At 34.6% G+C, this 18,112-nt stretch overlaps 4 protein-coding genes and 1 long non-coding RNA gene across 11 annotated transcripts; 2 read left to right on the forward strand and 3 right to left on the reverse strand.

Annotated features, from left to right (window-relative positions):
• Positions 1 to 1,686: 1,686 nt before the first annotated feature.
• Positions 1,687 to 2,559, reverse strand: LOC127266493 (uncharacterized). The gene has a single exon (XM_051296750.1). The coding sequence runs from the start codon at positions 2,557 to 2,559 to the stop codon at positions 1,687 to 1,689; it is 873 nt and encodes a 290-aa protein (XP_051152707.1).
• Positions 2,560 to 3,471: 912 nt separating this feature from the next.
• Positions 3,472 to 5,624, forward strand: LOC127266650 (NADH dehydrogenase [ubiquinone] 1 beta subcomplex subunit 2-like). Its single transcript, XM_051296990.1, has 4 exons — positions 3,472 to 3,655; positions 4,440 to 4,485; positions 4,605 to 4,646; positions 5,415 to 5,624. Exons 1-3 carry the CDS (start codon positions 3,552 to 3,554, stop codon positions 4,644 to 4,646), a joined length of 192 nt encoding a protein of 63 aa, XP_051152947.1. The 5' UTR covers positions 3,472 to 3,551; the 3' UTR covers positions 5,415 to 5,624.
• A 1,343-nt stretch (positions 5,625 to 6,967) lies between these two features.
• On the reverse strand, positions 6,968 to 9,281 carry LOC127266640 (uncharacterized). Of its 7 annotated transcripts, none has more exons than XM_051296974.1 (3): positions 8,970 to 9,281; positions 7,990 to 8,845; positions 6,968 to 7,893 (listed from the first exon to the last, which is right to left on the reverse strand). In XM_051296974.1, exons 2-3 carry the CDS (start codon positions 8,492 to 8,494, stop codon positions 7,232 to 7,234), a joined length of 1,167 nt encoding a protein of 388 aa, XP_051152931.1. In that variant the 5' UTR covers positions 8,495 to 8,845; positions 8,970 to 9,281; the 3' UTR covers positions 6,968 to 7,231. The 7 variants fall into 7 exon arrangements, with proteins under 7 accessions (XP_051152931.1, XP_051152934.1, XP_051152933.1 ...); XM_051296977.1 differs by having other exon boundaries at positions 6,968 to 7,429; positions 7,702 to 8,845; XM_051296976.1 differs by having other exon boundaries at positions 6,968 to 7,477; positions 7,702 to 8,845.
• Positions 9,282 to 9,403: 122 nt separating this feature from the next.
• On the forward strand, positions 9,404 to 10,553 carry LOC127266652 (uncharacterized). Its single transcript, XR_007842187.1, has 3 exons — positions 9,404 to 9,527; positions 9,669 to 9,750; positions 10,276 to 10,553. It is a non-coding gene; the product is annotated as an uncharacterized LOC127266652 (long non-coding RNA).
• Positions 10,554 to 10,666: 113 nt separating this feature from the next.
• LOC127266645 (nuclear pore complex protein NUP35-like) lies at positions 10,667 to 13,773 on the reverse strand. Its single transcript, XM_051296985.1, has 4 exons — positions 13,629 to 13,773; positions 12,548 to 13,154; positions 11,937 to 12,048; positions 10,667 to 11,136 (listed from the first exon to the last, which is right to left on the reverse strand). Exons 2-4 carry the CDS (start codon positions 13,138 to 13,140, stop codon positions 10,822 to 10,824), a joined length of 1,020 nt encoding a protein of 339 aa, XP_051152942.1. The 5' UTR covers positions 13,141 to 13,154; positions 13,629 to 13,773; the 3' UTR covers positions 10,667 to 10,821.
• Positions 13,774 to 18,112: the final 4,339 nt, after the last annotated feature.

Raw genomic sequence — 18,112 nt, forward strand, 5'->3', positions numbered from 1 at the left:
AGGTTATAATCTTTTCTTCAGTCGGATTCTACTTGTTCAAAAATGACGAAATTGTTGCATAAAAATCGTTAAAAAACTTCGACACACTGAGCGGGGATAAAAAACACATAGACGCAGAGGTGATAACACAGTATATAAAAACAAAGATATCAGTTGTAATCATTCAATATTAATCTTAACAAGGATGAAGCTGATGAGATAATGCATGTTTCATCATTATGAAAGTGATGTTGCACTAAAAATCTTGCCCCCAGAATTTTTGGAGTTGCAGCTGTAGAATCGATTTTATTCTATCATACAAAAATCATGTTGAGATGAAATGGTTCTAGGCATTAAGACCACATTAGACTTTGTTGTATACCAAATAAGTATGGACTAAATTAATGTAAGGCTGTAATGGAACAGCATATGCATCATATGTGTAAATAAAAGTTTTCTGTCGTTAAGTATATGTATTCCAGTTTAGCAAAGAGTATGCTGTTGGCAGCAAGAATCTTCTGCCTGAAATCCGGTACTGTAGGCAGTTATCTCCCATTAATCTAGAGATTAGTGCTGGCAAACAACAATGGTAATATATCCACATACTTGATCTCTAAACCATTAATGGACTTTGAAACATCTATGGCTGTGTATATGGATTGATTCATTCCCAGCATTTCCTGTACAACATTGTCCAATAGCAGGTGATAAGCAGGACATTTACAAAGAAGATTAGCTTAGGAAGATTGAAATATAATTTCCATATTGCTAAATAAATCAATACATAACACAATATAAAAAAAAATGTTTACTGTATAGTCATTTGAAAGCAAACATAGTGCATAAATTATTGATTGTTAACATTAAGGGGAACAATCTCGTTACGAAGGGAAATTGGAATCACGATCAAAAATGTCATGTAATGACAAGTTTGATCACCACTACAATACGAATTTAGATTGAAACTATTGTTGATTTCTTTGATAAATTACCGGTTCATACTATATCTTAGCAGGATCTTCGATGCTCAATTCTGATCTTAGATGTTCGAAAATGTTTGGATCAAAGCTGAAGAATTAAATAGAAGATCATTACCTAATTTGAAACGCAATAATATAATATAAACTGCAATGAATGTCCAACGTAGTTATGAACACTGGATTCTTTAGTTTCAAATAGCTTCTGAAAGCGCATGCCATCTCCTACTTTGGTGTGGTATATAGCCTTCACATATTTTGTCAGAGGTATAACAAACTCAAAGTGTTGACATCTGACAACAAATAGGAGAGCAATCTATAAGAGATAATATACGTACATAAGGTGCAGACGATAGAAAGTCAGTTTACATATATGCTACATGAAAAAACCATAGATGCATAACAATATAAATAGCTAAAAATCAGCTTGCATCAAACAGTAGGAAAAAGCAGGACTGAAAATTCTGACAGAAATAGAAGATTCATGAATAAATAAATGCAGCATAACTGTAACTCACACTAACAAAATTAAGTGTATCATAAAAATATTAGAGAACTTACCATGTTTGATTTAAGCCTCCATAAAAATATAATCCATGAAAAATCACCCGAAACAAACTAAAGACGGCATGAGATGTGACCAAAAAAGGCAAAAACTGAATAAAAAAGAAATAGATTGTTGACAATAATGTGGGAGTAAGGGTAGCAGGTGGGCTCTTATGGATGCGGACTATGTGGGATTTGGAAGTGGAGGTATATTAATGCCAGCCAATTGTAAAAGCTTCTTGTAAACTATGTTTCTCGTCCAAGAACAATGCATTCCAGTGTTGATGTCTGAAGGAATGAGGACATGCAAAGAGTCAAAAGATTTTGCTCGTGATAGTGCAACATATAGTTGGCCATGCATAAATACCGGTTGTTTCATGTACACTCCAACAACGTCTAATGTCTGCCCTTGTGATTTGTTAATGGTCATTGAGAAGCACAACTTCACTGGAAATTGAGTACGTATGAACTCAACAGAGCATTCATGTATATTGTTAGGCTTTAAAGGTATTCGTGGTATGAAGCATAAAGTTCCTTTTTGCGGGCCAGTTGCAATCTCTGCTTGTAAGAGATTGCGTGTAATTTGCTTGCAAACAAGCCGTGTACCATTTGAAAGGCCATTTGTGGGGTCTAAGTTACGCAATAGCATTATTGGTGCACCTGTCTTCAAAACTAATCTATGAGGTGGCATACCATTAGGTGTCAAAGTATTTAGGTAATCTTCATAATGTGCTTGTTGTGATGGATCTTTAGTTACATCTCTTGCAATTAGTACGATTGGTTCTCCAAACATGCTTTCAATTATTTGATTGTTAATAGTACCAACTGTCTCGTTGGTTGGTGTCAATATAGATCTACCAATTAATGCAGCAGAGGAACTTGGATGGAGTAAATTATGTGGGTAGATCTTGTCAATTAGTTGCAACAAGTCATTATTTTCAGAGGTAATCAATGAAGTTGTTGGGATCTGAATCTCTCCTTTGTTGTTATTTACACAAGAGTTGTTCCCTACTTCCTCAAGAAATGCTGCAAATGATTTATCGTTTTGTGCTCGCATGTTGACAGTTAAGTGAAACTTATCTGCATGTGTAAATAGAGGAGACGAGACACATTTTTTAGCCTTCCATCATGAATGAAACTAAATTTGTGAGATTTTTTGCAAAAAAACAGGCACAACTGTAGCACAAATGAGATTCTATAGAAATACAATAACTGATCAAATGGTCGTCATCAAGATTCTACGGAACATATAATCGAAATTCAACCATTTGGTGGCTACTATTGACGAATCTTGAGATCTGTCAACTCTTATGTTAGATGAGTTGATGGAATCGTTCAAACCATACAAAGTATGAATCAAACTTTTAAAAAAAGAATATTATATGAACTATTTTTAGGAAAGACCTCAATTTTAACATTCAAGCCTTCTATAAGTAGGCTATTAGAGCAATTGCAATGGCCAATTAGAAAAAGCTTTGTAAACTCATGTGTCTGAGTAAAATATATATATATTTTTTTAAGATAAAAGGGAAAATGTACAATAGCTTCATTTGAAAGAGATAAAAAAAAACAAAAAAACAAAAAAAAAAAAACAAAAAACAAAAGTGATGGCTTTAACTGTGCCTCACCTACATCTAGTGTAAATAAAAAATTTTCTTTTTTTTTTTATCAACATAAAAGTTATTATATTATTTATTTATTTTTGACAAAAACTTCCATACTTATACAAAAGACTTTTTACAAAAAGGTCATTGCAATTTTTAGTGCTTAATAATATCAATAGATTTTTGCCAGTTTTTTTTTTTTACATAAAACTATTATAAAGTTGGCATTTTATCACTATATATCTACAATATAAAAAAGACCCAAATAGAGCAAAAGTATAGGGGTTGGATCTATAATTAAGTAGTAAATAAGGAGTTAATTACTATTTCTCTAAACTTCAGAACATAGTTATATTTCCACTTCGGCCCTTGAAGGTGGTTTTTGTTTTTCCAGCAGTTGAACCCTAGGATCGATTCGCCAGTTGAAAGAGTAACAAGGAGGAAGATGGGAGGGGGATCCGGCCATGGCATCACGTACAAGGGCGTGACCTTGCATCAGCCCAAGCGCTGGCACACAATCACTGGCAACGGCCTCTGCGCGGTCATGTGGTAAACTCTTATGCGCATATGAGATTGGTTAGAATTAGAATAGAGAGACTCCATTGATGACTTTTTAATGTGATTAGTTTGGATGTATCGTTTTAGTTTGCTAGTTTCTGAAAAATCTCGTCTTCGTGAATTATTGTTTTCGTAGTTCGAATCTTTTAAGTTGAAAATTTTTCGTTTTTTGTGGGGGGATTTTTGTTCCGCGTCGTGAAATGTTCTTTTTTTAGGGAATTGGGCTGAATCAAGATGGCAGTGAATGTAGTCCATTTATCAATTATATGAGACTTCAATTTGGGTATATGATCATTGTTCTTGCCCTCTTGGGTGCAGAAATCCGTTGTTTTGTTCTTAAAAATATCATTTCTGTATGATCGTTTATTACTTAATTTTTCCTAGGTTTTTTGGTTTCTTTGAAACCTTCACGGTATAGAGAACCATTAAGTTTTGATAAATGTGGAGTTGATCCATTTCTTTCTCATAGAAGAAACTATGCATCAGATGGCAATTAGAAGATTAGTATTTGCAATCCTACAAAATTGAAAGGGCTTAAGTTTACAGGTCAATTATTTTCTATCTGACAATCCGTGTGATTTTTTTCGTATCCTTTAGGTTAATAAAAATTTGTTGTACATGATCTTGCTATATCTTGAAACATGCGCTGGAAATGGTGCCCTTTCTTTAATTAAGGTTTCTCTTCCTTGATTGAAACCATTTTAAGCATCCTGTTACCAATTTCCACTCATTACAGTAGTTTCCTTTAAGTTGTATTCTTAACATTTTTTTTCAGGTTTTGGGTTCTCTACCGTGCGAAGCAGGATGGTCCTGTGGTGTTGGTGAGTTACAATGAATTATTGCCTTATGTATTGTAGCAATGATATCTGTTTCATATACTTGTATAGTACATTTGAATAGCTTTTTTGAGAGATCTTTCAAGGTAGTTTCTTTCTTGTAGGGCTGGAGGCATCCATGGGAGGGTCATGATGATCACCATTAGGTAATGTGTTATATATTTTGATAATGGTATGGAGTTAATTTTTATTGTATCTATGGAACTGTCTCTTTCTTGTTCAATTTTATGCATGTGAAATCTTAACCACCTGTATTAAGAGAATCTTAGTGAGTTTATGTGTATTATGTACTGTGAATGCAATTGTGACATATGTCAACATGGAAACCATAGAGTGTCAACCATGGGGGAGCTAGTCTGCATTAGTAGCCAAAAGTGAGGTCTACGAAATATGGAACAGTCACGGTCTGCTTTGGTGTGAAATATGAATTTAAAAGTAGCAAATAGCAATGGGTGAATCAGTTACAAGTTCGACCAGCAATTGTTTTTATTTGTGGGATTGCTGAACTTGGCTAGCGAAACATAGTATAATATTTATAGCATTGGGTTAGTTTCTAAAGATACAAGTAATGAGGAACTTTGCCCCTCTTACAAAAGGATTGATTTATCTTGTTCCTTATCCTTCTCGACAACGCCAAACTTAATGTCCTAAGATTATGCTGTTGGGAAAGAAGAATCCCTTAGAAATGCACGATGTAGTTGTCCTCTATCCTTGCCATGGAGAATACATTTACTCGAAAATGTATCAGTTTTTTGATAGCTAATGTCTTTCCTTCATGTGGAAATTTTAGGTAAACTTAATCCTGCATAGGTCTTTAGAGAAATAAATAAATGGTAGTTATATTGATTGACATTTGTGTTCGTATTATATCTCTGTGGATCAATATCTCATTCTGCTTTACTCTGTTTTATCAGAAGTATGGAGGACACTAAAATGGAGCCCAGAGGTAACTCTAGCTGTCTCAGATGGCTGGCCATTCAGGGCATTTGGATTTGTTGTCTTTTTATTTATGTCCAATAAAATACCAATTGTGAAGATATCCTGAACTATCATAATCTCTTGGAAGATAGATACTATGAACTTGTTTGATTTTGAAATGGCTGTCTTGATATCTTTTGCCCTTTCGACCTTGTGTTTCTTTGTTCTTGGTTTACGGAACATTACATTTAGTTTCATTCAAAGTTGTGGTGCATTGTTGTTTTTGAATTGAATCGAATCGAATGACTCAAAGTAAACACTATTTAGATAGAATTTTGCAAGTTTTGGAATTTTAAAAAATTCTGAAAATAGTATATAATATTTTATGCTTTTGGGGGTTTGGATTTTGAATTGGAATTTAAATAGTAAAAGTTTTAAAGAGTAAATTATATAACATCTCAATGTGTTTTAGTAAAAATGCTTTATTGCGTGAAACCCCTTGTGTTCATGCAATACGCCGTGTTTTATTTATTTTAAATTTTGTACGAAACACCCTATTTGTCAAAAATTGATATTTAGTTCTAAACAAGATTTCTATAAAATGAAAGATTAATCAATTATTTATTTATGTATTTTATTCAAAAAAATTATTTAAAATATTTTGCGTTTTTTATTTGTATAAAATTTGCATAATTTAGGTCTTTATTTAAAACTAAATATCGAAAAAGGGTGTTTCATTAACACAATTTTACGTAATAAATAAAACACAAGATTTTTGTGTTAGAAAATAAACATATAATCAAATATGTTAGCGGAAGCGGAATTTAAACAAACCTCAGCCATTGCTAAAATATAAATCTGTTATTGAAATCTTCTGCTTCAAGGACACGGTGGGTTGGAACTGCAGGAAGATGGTGTTGTCCAACTTTGGAACCATTGGGAAGATGTTGGCAGATCTTAGAACCCTAGGATGACGTTGCCAAACCCTGGCTCTCAAATAGCGATGGTGTATTCTAATTTCTGAGAGTAGGTTTAGTAACCCGTATGTGAGAGTATTTATAATAAAAAAGAGAAACCGCCCATCACGATTTTTCTGCCACTTCTCACGTATATTTTGAATGTGATATAGACTTAATGGGAGAAAAGTGGGCCACAATTTAAGGTTAGTTTAATTATATAAGATAATTCAAAATAATCAAAATTCAAAATATGATTAAATAATTAATTAAACTAACATTTTGTGCTATAAAAAATAAAATTTGATGGTTTGAAGAAATTAATGATTAGTAGAAATTGTCCTAGCAAATGTGTGAGGCTCTTGGGGTTTGAATTTTGAGTTGGGATTTGAATAGTAAATTTTTTTAATTTGAATAGTTATATGATGTGATATAAATAGGTGTTGATGTGATATTTTGAATGTAAAATTGATTTTTAGTATAATATAAAAAATAAAAAATAGATATTTTGATTTGATATTTTTGGAAAAAAAAAAATGGAATCAACAGTGTATTTAAAATTTAATTCCCCAAACAAACACACCCGAATTCTTACACGCAACACTAACAAATTGTTGGAGCTAACAAGCCCGATTTTATGGTATTAGGTACGCATGTCTTAAGTTTTTGATAGTTTCGAAAATGATAAAAAGAAATAAATAAAATAAAATAAAAAATGGAGTACGTATTTGATGATTTATAATTTAGTATATATTTGATGATTTATAATTTTTTAAATATTAAAAAATAGTGCTAAAGTACTTGTAAACAAAGTTTTCTCGGCTTTAAAATATTTTGAAAATAGTTTCCAAAATTATTTATGTAAATAAATTTTCTTTTTTTTTTTCTCTCGGTCTTGAGGACCTCCCGACCTGACCACTTTCCGTCTTGAGGAAATCCCGACCTGAGGACTTCCCGACCTGACCACTTTCCGTCTTGAGGACATCCCGACCTAAGGACTTCCCGTCCTGACCACTTTCTGTCTTGAGGACCTCCCGACCTAAGGACTTCCCGTCCTGACCACTTCCCGTCTTGAGGAACTCCCGACCTAAGGACTTCCCGTCCTGACCTCTTCCCGTCTTGAGGACTTCCCGACCTGACCACTTTCCGTCTTGAGGAAGTCCCGACCTGAGGACTTCCCGTCCTGACCACTTCCCGTCTTGAGGAACTCCCGACCTAAGGACTTCCCGTCCTGACCACTTCCCGTCTTGAGGAACTCCCGACCTGAGGCCTTCCCGACCAGAGGACTTCCGGACCTGACCACTTTCCGTCTTGAGAACTTCCCGACCTGACCACTTCCCGTCTTGAGGAACTCCCGACCTGAGGCCGTCCCGACCTGAGGACTTCCGGACCTGACCACTTTCCGTCTTGAGGATTTCCCGACCTAAGGACTTCCCGTCCTGACCACTTTCTGTCTTGAGGACATCCCGACCTGAGAACTTCCCGTCCTGACCACTTTCTGTCTTGAGGACTTCCCGACCTGACCACTTCCCGTCTTGAGGAACTCCCGACCTGAGGACTTGCGGACCTGACCACTTTCCGTCTTGAGGACTTCCCGACCTAAGGACTTCCCGACCTGACCACTTCCCGTCTTGAGGAACTCCCGACCTGAGGACTTCCGGACCTGACCACTTTCCGTCTTGAGGACTTCCCGACCTGAAAACCTTCCGACCTGAGGTCTTTCCGTCTTGATGGCCTCCCGACCTGAAAACCTTCCGACCTGAGGTCTTTCCGTCTTGAGGGCCTCCCGACCTAAAGACCTTCCGACCTGAGGTCTTTCCGTCCTGAAGACCTACCGACCTGAGGTCCTTCCGTCTTGAGGACCTACCGACTTGAAGACCTTCCGACTTGAAGACCTTCCGTCTTGAGGTCTTTCCGTCTTGAAGACCTACCGACCTGAGGTCCTTCCGTCTTGAGGACCTGCCGATTTGAGGTCCTTCCGTCTTGAGAACCTCCCGACCTGAGGTCCTTCCGTCCTGAGGACCTCCCGACCTGAGGTCCTTCCGTCCTGAGGACTTTCCGTCTTGTATTTTCCTTAGAAATAAATTTATTTTCCTTGATTTCCTCACGGTGTCTTTCATCCAGTTCAATTAACCCTATTGCCAGGCCCATTCTTCTTTTTACCTTGGGCTTTTAACCTAATTCTAAATTTCGTACGTAACACCTACCTTTGTACTGGCTTGAAAAGACGTTTTCGCACCGTCGCCAGCAACCGCCGTCAACCGCCCAAGACGAAACGTTTTGAAACGTCGTCTGGTCGGTTACATCAACCGCCTCGCCAAACGCCTCCACCAGTTCCAGAACTCAAATAGCCCACATACATAAGGACCGTACAATTCAAGATTGTTATCGAGCATGAAGTCCCTAAGCTTCTGGCCTCCGCAGGCCCTTCTGTATTGCACGTCCGGCGTTCCATCTGGGAACAATACTGACTGCATTGCAATATTCAAATCATTTATTTATTTATAAATAAATAATCCAATTCATTCATTCATTCAGCTGACTGCCTATAGGTAAAAAATTAATTATAATTAACAAAGGCAAAATTAACAGCACCATCAGCACTTTGTTTGTCTGCTGCTTCATGACCTGCTGCTGCTCTAATTCTCCATGCTTTCTTGGAATTGGAACTCAAACTCAAACTAGAATTGAACTTGTGGAGTTTTGAAAATGATGAAGATGATGAGTAGTAGTAGCAGCAGCAGCAGTAGTTAATGGGGTGATGGAGCAGCATTGTTCCCATTCCCATTCCCATTTATTTAATTCTACTGAAGAAATGTAGTATTAATACATATATGTTGAAGAACATCATCCATTTTATTATTCAATCAAGAACATGCATGTGTGGTTCTTATCCATCTTATCAATTTCAGTGTCATCGTCACTCGCTCTCTTCTCCTCTGTTCTATTACTATTACTATTATTATTTTTATTTATGTAATGAGGCCCAGAAGAATCGAAGCCCATTGGGCTAAATTAATAAACAAAAGGTAAATAAGTAAGCCCTAATTAATACAGCGGCACTCTCAACCAGCCTTCCTTTCTTCATCCTTCCATTTCATTTGGAATCAATCAAACCCTAAATTGATCGGCGATGACGGCAGCAAGACGAGGGTATGTAAGAATCATTTCAGGAACGATTCTCGGTGGGATCCTCGGATTCTATTTCATGCACCGAGCCGAACTCAAGTACAAGGTCTCTAATTATTATTGTTATTATTATTATCATTATCATCATCGAATTGGGATTTGCAGGAGATGTGGGAAGAGAGGTTGAAGAAGTACGAGGAAGAAATCAATAAGAGGAATGACATTGACACCTCATCCAACCCCGGAAGTGAGTCCATTTAGTAATTTTCTTTTTCCCTTATTATTATAATTATAATACTAATCTTATTATTTTTTTGTTAGAGCTGATAACGAAACTGAATTTTATCTTAAATAGGAGCATAAAGCAAATTCTGTATATTAGGAAACTTTTATTTATCAATCTTAAAAACGAAATTTATTTTATTCTAGCCTTTACTCTTTTTCCCAAGGTTAGTTTTTGTTGGATTTCCACTTCTTTTTCTTATTCCCTTTTCTACTTAATTTTGAATCCAAATCATAAGAAGTTTTCTTATGTAGGACCAAAAGAATAATTGGGTTTGTTTCGCATTAGTTTGAGTTTTTTTATTTAAATTTTGATTTAAATAACATCTCTAACATGATATCTATTTTGTTCTTAAAAAAAAAAACACAATTAAACAATAGTATTTTGGTTGAAATTTTTAGATGAGACTAGCATAGATAACGTGAGAAGTCCCTATTATTTATAAGGGTGAAAATTACTCCATTTAATTCCGATTGGTTCAATTTGCAGTATATTCGGTAGAAGAATCGCGGCCTTGACAGCACGACAACATCAAGCACAACAGAAATGGAGACGACGACGACGCTGTCGCAGAACATCTGCAACGGCTCGCAGAAATCAGGCGGCGCCGAATGATGGATTCCGGTCCTGCCGGATGCTGCCCGTTTTGTTAATTTCTTACAAGATTCAACACATTATTATCGATAAAATAAAGTCCCAAGTTTTGTTCCTAAATGTATTTACAAAATTAAAATATATTCCTAAATAATGATCTGATATTTTTCCTATACTGTACCCATCCCTAGAACTAAATATCCAGGCAGACTCCCAGGACCCGAGAACCAGCGTGAATAACAACATCGATTGGTCACCCGGATCCCGGGACCTGCTCACAAGAGATTTGCCAGCATAAAACTCAAAACTTATTACTCAATAACTATAATGTAATGCAACAGTCGAAATTTAATCTTCGATACAAACAGATTTCACCTGAATAAGCTTCACATACAAAAATGACCAAAACCGGTCGAGTTCAAATCACGCATACCCTGTAAGCTAGACTCCGAACATCAAGTCCATAACCTTGGACACAACGGATTTTGCCGGCGTGGCGATGGTTCCGGTGGACTGTCGGGCGCCACCACCGGAGCTGCCGTTTTGGGGGTTGTAAGGATAAGGGGAGACTCGGAAACCATTCGACTCTGGTTTTCTGCTGGAGGGCGCAGGGGGTAGTGTCATGAAGCCTTGATTGTTGAGTCGGTCGTGGAGGGCCTGGCGCTGCATCGGGTCGACCGGCTTCACTCCAATGATGAGAACACCGTTTATGCACGTCCCGTTTGCGCTCAGTGCTCTCTGCGCATCGGCTCGATTCTGTGGTTAAGAATGCAAAACATGTTACAATGACATTTGTAATCGATGTAGGATTCAATGCAGCCACAAGAAATTCAATCGATTCTATGAATGATAAAAAAGTCAAAAGAAGACATTTCGACAATGATACACACCTCTCAAATAATGGATTGAAAAAATTGTATTTCAAAAGAGGTTAAATTTCTTCTGTCGAAACAAAGACAATTAACATCAAAGTAAGGAAACAAGAATCTTATTCCACGCGAAACCTCATTATAACAGAGAATGTCAAATGTTGTAGAACATAAACTCGGGTAGTTATCCCGGCTGTTTTGACAAATCTTAGGCACTTCAAATTCCTACACACACAACATGATCATTCTAGTTTTCAGAAGATTGAGTTGAAGCTATTTCTAAAACCATGTTGAAGTGGAATTTAACGAGAAATAAATTAGTAGTAGTAGTAGTAGTAGTAGATGATGAAAGAAGATATTAAACAAGGTAACTCAAATGCACAGCAGAGACAACAAATCGATCACATGGGAGATTGTAATTGTAGGTATAAACAAAAAAAAAAAAAAAAACACTTCTTGGCATAACATATACTCCTTATGATCAATTTAGCTCCTTACGTCTTTATCGAGAAGTCCAAAATTACAAGTGTAAGCAATTAACTAAACTTTTGCATATTTTATTAAGGTCATGACATAAGAAGAATGTACAATGACAATACTCTTAGTGGAATTATATAAATTATAAAAGACATTGGCAGAGATTTAATAAGATAAATGTAAGTAACAAAGTTTGTAGGAGTAACAAACCTGATACAATATGTGCATCCAATTAGCATTTCTTGGTCCCGGAACATGTTTCAGAATTAGTCCATACTTCTCAAATTCTCGCAAAACAAGATTGGTATCAGCTGGCGAAAACCTGGATATGAAATTTAAAATAAGCATCAAATACGTAAACATGATTAGATGCCACAATAGTGATAGTTAAACTCTACGAAATGGGAATGAAAACCCATTATTGCATGCTGAGAGTGTGAGCAAAGAAATAAATTGATAAAACATGTCCAACAAGAACGTGAAGTAGACGAGCTTCCAGAACATCAGCTATTCACAAAAGCCACATGTCCTCTCACTAAATTCAAATCGCTGATAAGAGAAAATCTTCGCATTGTATTATTTAACATATATGCACAATTGAAAAGTCTCAAACCAGATATGTCACTCTCTCATTTTTTAAGGCTTTCACAACATACAATCATATAAATCCCCTAGATACATTGAAATCAAATACTTTACATAATGAATTCAGGTATACATCCACAGGTTGCCGACATTAACTCACATTTTATAAGCAACATTGCAAATTCTTGAGCATCTTTACATGTGATAAAATAAGAATAAGAAACAGTTAAACATACCCGTAGATCGTAATCCACTCCTCCTCATTCCAGTTCCCTACAGGTACCAAATTTTCCTTCACTTCAGGTCTTGCAACCTCCCTAGGTGGCGGTAGCGTTATCAAGGCACCAGGTTGAACCACCCCCTCAACAGGAGAGCCTTTCCCTTTATCATCATGCTCTGCACTACCACCACTCTTTGCAGGCAACCACCAACTAGAACTGGCCATAGGGCTCTGCTGATTCTGCTGCTGCGGCTGCTTGCTTGTTCCAGCATACGAAGTGCTGGCATCAGATCTGCTCTTAGGAGTCGAAAACTCCCTGCTTAAAGTCTTAAATGGGGATCTAGGATCTGATTTGGGTTCTGGAGAAGCAGGATATTCAGGAATCCCGGTCTCCGGAGAATGATCCGCCCGGTCTTCGAGGGTGAATACTGGCGGAGGTGGAAGATCAGAGCTGGCAAAATTTTCACGCCACAGAGCTGAAACAGCAGCTGCCTGACCTGGGGATGTAAATTTCCCCCCAGATCGGCGAGACGACACAGGTGTTGCTAAATCTTGGAAGAACAGTGATTGTCTCCCAGATTTCGGGGTTCTATGGATGTTAGTGCTCATTTCCTTTTTTGTACCTAATCATTAAGGCAAATAATTGAGATATTTGTAGTTAATGTGCAATGGATATACAAGTATAATCTCATCTGCTATACATTTAACCATACATGTTTGCTTCATAAATTAACCTTATTCATATATTAAAGCATGTTCTACAGACAGCATCAGTAATAAAAAAATCAAAACTGCTAAACAACTACTCATTTCCAAAACAAACCTACAAACAGATTGCACTAACTAAGAAACGAAATCCTCCATTACCCAATGGTTCATGTTTCACGAATCTTCATTCACAAGCTCTACGAGAACATCCAAACACAAATTACAGGAAAAATACCAGCGAAAAGCTGCAATCGCATATAAAATACACATACAAACAGCGAATCGATATCTGAGAGTGCAATTACGGAACAACCAACACATCACCGCCAAGTGAGCACTATATAACACGAATTTACAACGGCGCTACAGAGATTACACAGAAACAGTACCTGAACACCGGCCTCGATGGCAACCGAGAAACGGACTCGGACTCGGACCTTTCTCCTCCGTGAAACGGATCGCAGAGCAGCAGCTACCAAATCAGGAAAACCCTAATTTTGTTCGTACCCACCCACGAATACGAAAATCGGACGCTCGACTCAAATACAATTTCAAATTTCGAACTTGAGTGTAATGACCAAAATACCCACAAAACGGATGGGTAATATGGTCTTTTCGCCTTATCAGAAACCAACCAAAAGATAAGACAAGGCTAAATTGGGTCGGGTCATACCCAATTTACATAAATAAACATTTTCAATCTCACTATAAATTATATTAATAAATAATATTATAAAATTATTTTTAGTATTTTGAATTGCGCAGTGAAAATGTAGGATCAGCTATCAAGATTTATTTATTTTTAATAAATTATTTATATTACTGTTAAGCACAAAAAATAATAATAATAAATAATGGCAGTGAGATTCTGGACGGGTCTGGATATAAGTTAAATGACCCAGAAGTTGGGTGCAATCGGACAGATGCAAGGATCGGGAAGGAAGAAAGGTCGGGCGGAGTCTGAAAAAAGGTGTACCCAAGTCGGGTAAACCGTAGATCGGGTGAAAGACGAAGTCGGGCAGACGCGAAGGTTTGTCAAGAGAAAGGTCGGGCAAGGAAGAGGTACGGACAGATGCGGAGGTCTGTCCAGAGGACAGTCTGTCCTTCTAAAGAGATAAGGCAAATAGAGCCGGTCGGTTGGTCCGTGGTCGGGACCACATTTGGTTGGTCCATGGTCGGACCAATTAAAGTCGGTCAAAGACGGAGGGCGGCTGATGCGGAGGTCGGCCCAAATGATGTCGGGCGAAGAAGCAGGTCGGGCGAATGGCATTTCTGGGACGGTTTAAGGCGTGAGAGGTTTGGGGAGGTTGAAGGAAGTTGTAACACGTTTCAATTGAGGAGAATTTGATGGTCGGTTGACAGCGGTTGCTGTAACCGACCAAACGGCGGTTCAAACCGTTTTCTTCAAAGGCTATTTAAGGATTCAGATTTTCTGAAAAGGCATCTTCAATCAACTTCAACAAAGCAAAGTCAGATTTGGGGATCACCACTTTAAATTTCAGTCTTTTATTTTCCAGTTTATTTTCTGTACCATACAGTGTTTAGAGATTCCTAATCTCAGGCACTAATTAATCAAGTTTAAGGATATTTTCTATATCTTTGAATTTTACTTTATTTTTGTTGAAAAAATACATCAACAATAATATAATGTAACTCTAGTTTTAAATTAAAGAGAGATCGGATCAGCCTAAATGGGCCCATTTCTAAAGGCCCAATTCCAACTATTTCACTAACTCATCTCAAAACTTCAGCTGGAAAGGCCCAAATTGAAATTATCATATAATTTTGTACAATTCCTATATAAAAATTCCAAATCATTAATTATAATCTCTCCTTACATATAAAATATCTATGATTTTTTAATCTTCGTCAATCTACATAATTTAATCATTTCTTTTATAATTTATAATTTATTAATTTAATTAAATTATTTAGCTATTTTAATTTTAATCTATTATTATTTATATTATACAATAGTTTTTTTTACTAATATAATTTTAAATTATTTATTAATTATATTTATTCTAAATTTTTGTATTAATATATAATACATTCGTCCGGTTCTAATGGTCTCATTTATTTTTTTTGTTGATATTTGAATATTAATTATTATATCAAAACGTAGTACAAATTAAAAAAAAATTATAAAAATATTTTTATTGGTGTCTTTGTAATACTAATAGAATGACATTTATACACAAAGTTATATAAATATAAAGATATTTTTTATATTAAACACAATAAATTTAAAATATATATATATATATATCTCCACGTGACCCTTACCGGAATGAGGAAATACAATTTTAGTAGGACATAGGAGTAATGGGGACGTTCAATCAATGAAGATGGAGACAAATTCTACATTGATCTGTTTCCTTTTGCGCATGATGATGTCATCCTTAATGTTGTCATATGTATTATTCGATTATTTTTTATTATTATTATTTAATTGAAGAGGTATCACATTCGTTCTTATCAATATAAAACCGAGCCACGTAAAAAGTTTTCGATCAAGGGATAATTTATAAGTCCAAAATTTAAAAATAAATTTATATTGTAACATTATCAAAATATTCGAGAACACATTGAAGTGCATTTGTTTTGGGGGTTTGGTTTTAGTTATTGAATTTTAATTAATAAAATTTTAAAATTAAGTATTTATTTAATATAATATAAATAGAGGCTGATATAAAATATTGAATGTAAATATATAATATAAATAGAGATAGATATAAATTTTGAATGTAAAAGATAAACATAAATATTGTGGGAACGATATATATTCTATATTGGTCTATTTATTAGTATTTTTTTAATATCAAATAATACTTTATTGTTGACTTTTATATACTTATTATAGATGTCTTTGTTTGGGAGAGTTTGTCTGTTTGTTTGGGCGATTGGATTAGATTTTTACTATTCATCCCATTTTTTTCCCTAAAAATATCAAATCAAATACATATTTTTTATTTTTTATATTACACTAAAAATCAATTTTACATTCAAAACATCACATCAACGCCTATTTATATCACATCATACAACTATTCAAATTCAAAATTTTTACTATTCAAATCCCAACTTAAAATTCAAACCCCCAAACAAACACACTTAGGCCTATTATCTCTTCAAAAAAAAATTGTTCTGAAAAAATCAAATAAAAATTTGTTTTTATTTTTTTTATATTATACTCCCTCCATCCAGCTAGAAAGTATAATATTTCTATTTTGGGACGTTCAATTACAAAGTAAACATTTCGTTAAAAACACTATTTTTTTTTCATAAATACCCTTACTTTGGATCACATCGTTACTTTTACACAAAAATAAGTAAGGGCAAAAATATCTTTACATTACTTTTAATTACTTACTATAATTAAAATAATATTATTTTTTTAACACTGCACCAAAAGTAAATGTATACATTGTAAGTGGACGGAGGAATATTAAATATATTACGTGTTTATATTACATCAAACAATTATTTTAATTTAAAATTTTATTATCCAAAATTCAAATTTAAAATCAAAATCCCAAACAACACACCATATTTTTTAAGTATCAAATTCTTTTATTTTTGTCGCATTCTATTTTTTTTTCTTTGTTATATTTCCTACCTTTTTATTAAATAAAAGTATCATATTCTCTATTTTCAATCAAGGAAGATGTTGAATTGCATTACAATTCATTCAAGTTTGATGGTTTTTATGAATTTTAATAATGCATTCCTAAAAGTAAATTACCTAATCACTATTACACTCCTCCTTGGAAGAAATGCTTAAAATCTTAAGTGTGTATTTGGTTTTTAATTTTATTTATTTTTTATTTTTAAAAAAACCAGTATTTAATTCCTACGTTTTTTTTTTGTTTATAAAAATTAAATATTACTCTCACTGTCATGTCATCTAATTGTATACTCATTTGATCGAACACAAATTTAAAAAAAAAATAGATAAAAATATTTTCTTTTTTACTTTTGTAGGTAAAGAAAAAGTTGAAAAATAATACTTTTTTACTAAAAATGAAAGTGATGATAGATTTTAATGAGATGAGTATTATTTTTTTTTATATAAAATATTATATCAAAATACTACTAAAAAATTCAAATCTAGCACTTTATTTCAAATTACAACGAAACCAGATCTTTTATTATACTACTCTCTCCGTCATTTAAAATATATAATTATTGTTATTTTACTTTTTTATTTCTTTGCTATTTATAGTAAATTAGTACAAAAAGTGATGTATTTTTTTTGTTTAAAAATAAAATGATTTATATATATATAACTAGGGTTTGTTTGTTTAGGGATTTGAATAGTAAAAATTTTGAATTGGAATAGTTGTATGATGTGATATAAATATTTTGGATGTAAAATTTATTTTTAGTATCATATAAAAAAAGGGGTGGATTATTAAACGAGCATTGCTATAGAAAATCGATTATTAAAACAAATGGATGGTAGATTCGATCGAACAGGGGATTAGCAGAAATTGATGTGTCGAGAGAATCTAGATTGAGATTAAACAGCAAATCAAAGCAATGAACCCTAAAAAAAGGGGCGGATTAAACCCAGAAAATGCGAAAACCCATCGCTACTGCATCTTCGATCATTTCAGTGAAATTTTAAATGCAGATAGAGATCCTAATTACAGAACAATCAAAGCACATGGATATATATATATATATACATATATGTAGCTTCAAGAATGAATAATTTTCTGTGTGATGAGTTTTAACAGAACGATAAATTTGATGGGCAGTGGGCTTTCAATTTTGATCGTCTTCTTATTCTTCTCCTTCACCCCAAACCCATTAAATATTTGTCTTCCTCCTTTTTTATCTTTTCCACCATTTATATATTTTTTAAGTA

Source organism: Andrographis paniculata, unplaced genomic scaffold (assembly GCF_009805555.1).
Source record: "Andrographis paniculata isolate CXL003 unplaced genomic scaffold, ASM980555v1 Contig76END, whole genome shotgun sequence".
Taxonomy (NCBI): Eukaryota; Viridiplantae; Streptophyta; class Magnoliopsida; order Lamiales; family Acanthaceae; genus Andrographis; species Andrographis paniculata.